The following is a 7,680-nucleotide window of genomic DNA, read 5'->3' as shown; positions in this document are numbered from 1 at the left end:
CTCCCCTGGAGACACTGGAGAGTACAAACTGGAGTGGAGTGAAGCACTTGGACACAAATCCCAAGGGAGCACAGCTCTGCCCGTGCTGCTTCCACCGATGTAAGGAATTGTGAAGGCCTTCTGCCTCCAGCGTGGCTTCAAATTAAGCCCAACATTGTGAATTTCGTTACTTTTTGGTAACATTAAGTGCCAAGTGAAACTGTTTCTCTGGAGGGTAGGAAAATAGCTTCCAGAGGAGGCTAATTGATACACCTTTGACTAAGGACGAGTTGTAGCAGCAGGACATAACTAAGATGTGCTGGGTGGGAACAAGACCACAGGGTGACACAATATCCTCAGAGCTCACTTAATGTTTTGACTTAGGGTTGCTTTGTTTTCAGTGAACCTGAAGCTCTTTTAATGTGAATTTTTTTAATCAAAACGTTGATTTGTTTTCTTTCTGGCCCAGACTTCTCAATGTCAGGTCTTAGGCACAGTGGATTTTGGAGGAGCAAAAGGAAAGCTCATTTTGGATGGATGAGAGCACAAGCTTGTGGCCAGGAGTTGTGGCTGTGAATGTTGCACAGAGAAAATGACTGTTGGAAAAACGATTGGTGTTTTGGTGAATTTCATCACAGTGAAGCTCTTCTAGCACTGTGAAGCTCCTGTGCAAGGTGGAACAGGCACTCTAAAAATCTCTGGGTGCTCATGAGTGTGCATGGCTGCTTCTTGGGCTGTAGGGAGACTTGTGTTTGTAAACTTCCCTGTTCTCCTGTGACTTGCTGGTGGTGTTTTCGTTGGAGTGGTGGAATTGGGTGTCTGTACTGATCTGGAAACAGCTCTGTCCAGCTTGTGTAAAATTCCAGACACTGCTGCTGCCGAGAGCTCCAGGACTGCCACTGGGTTGTGACCTGGGGTGCCCTTGCATTTTCAGCAGGGGGTGGGACACCTGCAAGGCTCCTGGGAGGAGCCTGTGTGATTCCCATGTGTCAGGGACAAGCTCTGTGAACACAGCCCCGGACAGCCCCTGACTGGCAGGCAGTACAGTCTCTCCTATGAGTTATTTTAGTTTGCTTTGTGTTTAAGTGACTTTTAACTACCTGGCAGATCTGCCCCTGTGCCTGGAGGCCTGGGGTTCTCAGGCTGCCACCTGGGTGCTTCCCGGGGTTTGGTTCCTTGGGGAAGCTGAGGCTGAATCCCAGGGGTGTGGCTGGGTGGCACAGCAAGCCCCGGGGTTTGCTGCAGTCTGTGTTTGTTTGTTCCCAGCTGACACACGTGTGGGCTGCAGAGGAAGGCACAGTCTGTGTCCAGCCCCACGGGACACACTTCCCATCTGTGTCTTTGCTGAACTCCTTTGGTTTCCAAACTGGCTCAGCTTTTGTACCTGCAGCATTCCCTAAGGCCAGTTCTCTTCCATGAACCCATGTCACTTGTGCTGAAAGGACAGGATGTGGCACTCAGTGCCCTGGTCTGGTTGACAAGGTGGTGATTAGTCAAAGGTTGGAGTTGATCTTGGAGGCCTTTTCCAAACTAAATGTTACAGTGCCCTGTTGAGGGATCACATCGTGGAAAAGGATTTCTCTATGCACTGAGTTCTCTGGAGTGGTCTGTTGATGGCAAGAAGTGTTTTGCAGGACCTACTTACTGAGATTACTCTAAATTTTAGCCCATGTTAATTCAGGGAATAAAGCTGTGCATTTTATGAAAGAATTTGATGTGAATCCTTAGGTGGGTGAGGTCAAAGTGCTATAACATGTACCACACCCTGGATCTGTGGAGTGCCCTGTGTGCTGTGCTGCTTGGAGAGAGTCACTCTTCCAGCTGAGAGCTTGGGCCTCTCCTTCCCTCTCTGGGCACAGAAGCAATGGAAAAGCAGGAATAATTATCTCTATCTGTCATTCCCTCATCCCACTTTTATTTCAGCATGTGTCTGGAGTGCCCAGTTTAATTCACAGGAATTATCCTGTGTTTTCCTGGATGGATTAAAAGTTTGGGACTTGGACTGTTTGAGTCTGGCCTTACCTTTCAGGCGATGACAGAAACCAGTGTCCTGGGCACCCATGTGTTCCCCTTTCCCTGGTATCCCTCAGTAGCCACTAAGCTGATTGCAACTGGGAAAGCACTTTATCCATGTGCCCTGTGCTCTGGCATGAGGATGGTTCCTCTGCAGGAACAGGGCTGAAGCATGCAGGACACAAATGGGGCTGTCACAGAGCTCAGAAAAAGTGAAAAAAAGATTGCTGGGCAACTGAAAACCTCCTGTTTTCTACCCATGGAGATCTTCCGAAGTCTCTCTTGATGGGGCTCTGGTTTACTTGAAGAGTTGGCAGCTTGGCCACTGTTTGGAAGTGGAATGGTTGGAGCTGGTGGTGCCTCTCTGTGCTCAGACACCATGAAATTTTCAGGGAATTCATGCATAAAAGGTGAATAATCAACTGCTGACTTGTCTTGACAGGTATTATCACTGGGGGTGAGTTCTTTGTGTCACCTTGGTGCTCGCAGAGCATCCTCTGCTCCCCTGGCTGCCTTCCCAACCTCCCTCTTCTGTAAAACCAGATCCAAATGGGAAAGAGGAATAGCCTTGAGTTAAAGCACCAGGTCAGTCACTGCCAGCAGTTTCCTCCCTCTCACTGCATTGGTTTGGCCTTCCCTTTCCCTTCCTTTATCCCAAGTGAGGTGTGTGGAGGAATCCCTTCAGTTTTCAGCAGGGATTGGTAGACTTTGCTCCATCGAACTTGCCAAAAACTGCAAAGAGCCTGCAAAAACATCAATGCTGAGGTGTCCCAGACTGGGCAGTGCTGTGAGCCTCTGGCAGGGGATCCAGCCAGCAAGGAAACACTTCCAGAGAATCCACCTGCCCTGAGGGAACACCTGTCTGGCCCTGCCCTGTGTGTGACATCCCCATGCTAGCACCCAGCTCCCCCTCGCTAACACCTGCAGCTGTCATGAACAAATCTTTGTATGATCGAAACTTCTGTAAATTTTATTTTTCTACTGACACTTCTAATCCTGGTTGTGGTTATCAGTAAATTCTGTAACTCTTGAGGTGATGTTCTGTGTTTTGCAGCACGACAAGAGGGGCTGGGTTGTGCTTTTGGAAATGAGCCTCAACTTGTGCCTCTCATGGGGCAGGTTTCTCCTGCCAGGGGCCATTGGCACCAGGAAATGTCCTGGTTCTGGTGGTTGATGTCTCTATTAGGAGCTGAACCTGCCCCTGCAGCCAGGCACCACAGCTGGAGATAACATCTCCCTGCTGCTCAGCTGCCAGGGGTGGGCTCAGCTGTTGTCCCATCCCTGAGGGCACATGCAGGGTCCCTGCAGTAGTGGGTGTGGTGCTGACCCACTCCTGGCCCTCTGGGGCTGTTCCTGTCCTGGGACAGTGGCTTTGCTGGGGCCAGAGCTTGGTCCCTGCACACTGCTCAGGCTCTCCTGAGGGTACAGGTGCAGGACTCCACAGCTCACTGGCATAGGTCGGGTGAAATCCAGGCTGGAGCAATGCCTGTGCTGCAGGGCCAGCATTGCTGTATATCCCTGTACAGCCTACAAAGCCTGAGATCAGCCAAAAGAGTGTTTGTAAGAGGGTGGCAGCTGCGCCTGGTGGGCATCTCTGTAGGGCTGGTGACCACCTCGTGCCTTCACTGCTCCTCCAGACCCTCAGACAAGTGCACTCTGAGATCAAACTGAAAAATTCACATCCCGAGGTGGCAGCGATCCAGGAGGTTTTATTGGCAGTAAAAGGTCAGCACGTTCTCTTGGTTTCCACGGGTGAGGATGATGGGAGGTCTCAGGTCCTGCGAGAGGGTCTCCAGCCAGGCCATGTAGAGGGAGCTGGGGCAGCGACCCTTCCTGCCGATGGGCGGTGTGCTGCGGCGCAGGGAGGGGCTGGTGAGGCACAGCCAGCACAGTCCCCTGGCCACACCCCCTCTCCCAATCCGTTGCAGGTTATTTCCCTAAAAAGGAGCAACACCACTTCCTCCCCCCAGCAGGACCCAGGCCAGACCCCTTAGTGCCTTCCAAGGGCTTTTCCCCATGGTGTGGCACTGTCCCACCACAGCATTAGGTGTGTCCAGGATCTCCCCATCTGAAGGGTGGTGAACATCCAGAGGGACCATTTCCATGGGGCAAGAAATGGGCATGAGGGTGCTGCTGGCACCTACATGGCTATGAGTGCTGCATCCCGTGAGTAATCCAGCAAAATCTCATTCAGCCTCACTTGTCGGAGCGACTGTGGAGCAAAGAGGGTTGGCAAACGCAAAATAATGGTTTCCAAAAGACTGAATTTTGTCTCAAAAGCAGGAGACTCTTCACAGGAGCTCCCCCAGCACCAGTGCTACCTTGGCTCTGTTTTTATCGACCTCCTCATCAGAAATCTTCCAGGGACAGCCCTGCCTCATCTCGTTCACTGTGGCCTCATCTTTGAAGCCATCATTCAGCCTGAAGGGAGCGATGAGCTCATCAAACCTCTTGATGCTGCAAGACAAGCAGACAGTGCCAGGGAAGAGTGCCCAGGTGGGTTTGGGGATGCTGGGGAGGCAGGGGAGAAGGGGATGGGGGTGGTTACTGCTCTGGCCGGGGTTTCTGGTTGATGTCAGGGAGGATGTGGACCTCATGGAAGCCGAGGCGGAACTTGCTCAGCAGAGAAACAATCCTGCCAGAGGGAAAAGGACACATTTTCCCCAAATCAGCAGGGAAAGGCAGCTCTGATCTGGCAGAAATCTGGCTTTGGTTTGCACTTCGGGTTTTCACACTCAGCAGCCATATTGATTTCCAGAGAAGCAAGGCAAAGCAGCCAGGTCAGAGCTCACAGATTCCATTACAGCAAAGCCTGGAGGGCTCGGAGTGGGGCAGCAGCTCCTGCCACCACCCATGGGGACAGCTGAGTGGCTCAGAGGGGCTGTGAGCTGCAGTGGCCACCAGCACTTACGCCTTCCTCTCCTCGTCCATCCTGTTGATCTGCCCACCAACAAACACTCGGGTCTTGCACTTTCCCCACCGCTTCTTGCGCCCGAGGAGGTAGGGGATGAGCAGCGTGAGACCTGTCCCCAAAACACCCGATGAGAGACACGGCAGTGACCCCCAGGCTCACCAGTGCTTTCTTGATGCCAAATGCCAGGGATGCCCTGGCACAGTTTGGCAAGGACTGAGCCCTCCTGGGCACCACGGTGGAGGTGCTGGGCTTGTGTTAGCTGGACAGACAGATGGCAAAGAGAGGCAGCAGCCGAAGGTGAAGGTTACCTCCGTCATCGAAGAGCCAGTAAATGTCAATGGTCTTCTTGCCCTGCTCACTCTGGAAGATGGTGCTTGCCTGCTGCTCACTGGCCAAGGCAGTGGGGTCCACTGCTGGGGCAAGAGAGTCCTGAAGTCAGCAAGGGCTAGTGCCAGACATGGATTATAGGCACCACTTCCTCCTGGTCCCAGCCCTGCTCCCCGTCACAGCTTGAAACCCATGACCTGCCTGCAAAACTGGCTCTCTGAAAATAATCCTCAGAGCTGGGAATACTCCAGGCAGCCCCACGCCAGGACCAACCTACCTGTGCCTGGGGCTGCTCTGCCACCGGTGCCATTCTCGGGGTGCTCTGCTGCCTCGAATGTGGGGTTAACTGAGGAGGGAGGAGAAGAGCACAGGCAGCACAGCAGTGCCTCAGTGACCCTGTCCCCTCTGATTCCAAGCCCAGGAGCGATGTTCCCCAGGACTAAAATCTTTGCCTGGGGACATGATATTGGCTGGCACATCCTACAGCTCCAGCATGTCACTTGAGCATCCCTGGCTGCCCAAAAACACTTACCATGTGGCTGTAGCACTCGGGAAACATTCAGCCCTTCCTTCATCCTCATTAAGCACACGCCGTACTTGAAATCAAAGGCATCGCTGCAAGGGAGGGAGGGAGGAGAAGGCAGTTAATGGTGGGCAGCACTGTCAGCCCAGCTGGACCCTGCACATGTGGCCGCAGCATCCCCATCAGCAACCACAGGGCCACCACCAGGTGCTGGTGCCCCAGGAGGCAGAGGAGCCGGCGTGGCCGTACTGCAGGATGCCCACGTAGTCCTCCAGGCTCTGCGGAGATGCCGTCCGCCAGTTCCTCTTGTAGCCCAGCACTAGGATGTTAGGTCTCATCTTCCCAAGGCCAGCAGCCTATGGATAAATATCCCCATGAAACCCCTCCACAGGGAGAGATGAACACAAGTGGTGTCAGTCCATGGGGGTGCCTGGAGGCTGGGGAGGGATGCCCGAGCTGTGGTGGAAGAGGAGGGACCCTGGCAGTTAATAGCCAAGGGCGGCTGTACCTGGATGAGCATTTGGACACCACTTCTCAGACCATCAGCCACCACATCTGTGTAGAAAGCCTTGATCTTCCTCTTCATGAGCCACTTGGTGTGGCCATCTGCCATCAGCCGGGACTCTGACATCTTCTGCTTCCGCGGTCCCTGCAGGAGGTAGGGACAGGGGCTCAGGCAGTCCCTTCCAGCTGGTGGTCTTGCCAGCAAGGGCCTCCAGCTTCTCTTCCCAAATCATTGGCAAGACATGGATGCAAACACCGGACATGTGGGAAGTTGCAATCACAGCAAGAAAACCAGTGAATCCGGGGAGCTGACAGCCAGCACAGTGCCAGCAGTCCTGTGGGTGCGGATGAGCTGGCAGTTACTGCACTCAGTTGCTCTGGAGGTGTCAGGGCTGCAGGACCCCCTCATCCTCTGAGCAACCACCTTGTCCTGCTGCATCTTTGGCAATCAATTGGCAAGGGGACATCCTGGTGCTTCACCAATATTGCTAAACAACTCAGAGAGGCTTCCAGTCGACACATTCCATCATCCAGCAGCACATAAATGGGCACATTTCAATCCCCACCCTGTGAGCCCATCGGGACACATCTGGATTTCCCAGCCCACTGCCCACAGGTAGCCAGAGCCCCTAGGACAAGGAACCAACCAGTGTCTGCAGGTGACTCACGATCAGTACGTTGCCGCAGAGCATCAGGCTGAGGTTCTTGGTGAAGGTCCCCACGAAGTCCACCAGTGCTGGGCGGAAGTTGGGTGGGCCTGTCAGCACCAGGCACTGAGGTCTGCAGGCAGAGAAGAAAAAGGGGGTGAGGGAGGATACTTTCCAAGCCTTTCCAGAATGAGTTGCAGCTCTTCTTCCATGCCTGGCCAGCAGCAACTATAAGGACTATCTTCAGGATGAGGAAAAAAACCCATGTGGCTGAGGGGTCAACCTCACTCTTTGGTCTTTTTATATCGGATGAGACCAATGTATCTGCATCTGCCTGGTACAGGGAGCGCAGGGTTTACTCAGCTTTCCATCTCTGCTGGCATGGCACTGATGTGGGATTTTGGAGACAGCCACATTTTGACATAGCTCCTGGTTGCCGAGGGTGGTGGCGAGGACAGGGCCATGGGCACAAAGCCATACTGGGTTTACTGGTGGTGGTGGATAGCTCTTCATCCCCCTCCCTCCATGCCCAGCACCACACCAAGCTGCCCTTGCCTGTAGTTCTTGATGTGCTCATCCACTTCACTCAGCCCCACTGAGTAGCTGAGGGCCATGTTGTAGGAGCTGGCTTGCATGGAGGAGCCCCAGTTGACATCTGTGTGGGGAAGATGGATTAGAAACAGGGCCAGACACCTTCTGAGGCATCACCAGTGCCAGGTTAGTGCCACACACCTGGCTTTTTGTAGAGGACATATCCCAGGAGGAAGATGACG

At 53.6% G+C, this 7,680-nt stretch overlaps 1 protein-coding gene across 1 annotated transcript in view; it reads right to left on the bottom strand.

The window, feature by feature from the left end:
- Positions 1–3,701: 3,701 nt before the first annotated feature.
- SLC12A3 (solute carrier family 12 (sodium/chloride transporter), member 3) overlaps positions 3,702–7,680 on the bottom strand; it is an 8,550-nt gene continuing 4,571 nt past the window's right edge. Inside the window, 12 exon segments of the mRNA XM_009084786.1 lie at positions 3,702–3,843; positions 4,137–4,204; positions 4,314–4,449; positions 4,541–4,627; positions 4,904–5,015; positions 5,215–5,316; positions 5,766–5,848; positions 6,006–6,112; positions 6,265–6,405; positions 6,929–7,040; positions 7,463–7,562; positions 7,640–7,680. The exon segment at positions 7,640–7,680 is cut by the window's right edge and continues 106 nt beyond it. Coding sequence (XP_009083034.1) covers positions 3,702–3,843; positions 4,137–4,204; positions 4,314–4,449; positions 4,541–4,627; positions 4,904–5,015; positions 5,215–5,316; positions 5,766–5,848; positions 6,006–6,112; positions 6,265–6,405; positions 6,929–7,040; positions 7,463–7,562; positions 7,640–7,680 — 1,231 coding nt within the window.

The sequence above is a fragment of the Acanthisitta chloris genome, unplaced genomic scaffold, assembly GCF_000695815.1.
Source record: "Acanthisitta chloris isolate BGI_N310 unplaced genomic scaffold, ASM69581v1 scaffold8521, whole genome shotgun sequence".
Taxonomy (NCBI): domain Eukaryota; kingdom Metazoa; phylum Chordata; class Aves; order Passeriformes; family Acanthisittidae; genus Acanthisitta; species Acanthisitta chloris.
The sequence above is the reverse complement of the archived record's forward strand: the minus strand, read 5'-3'. Positions and strand labels throughout refer to the sequence as shown.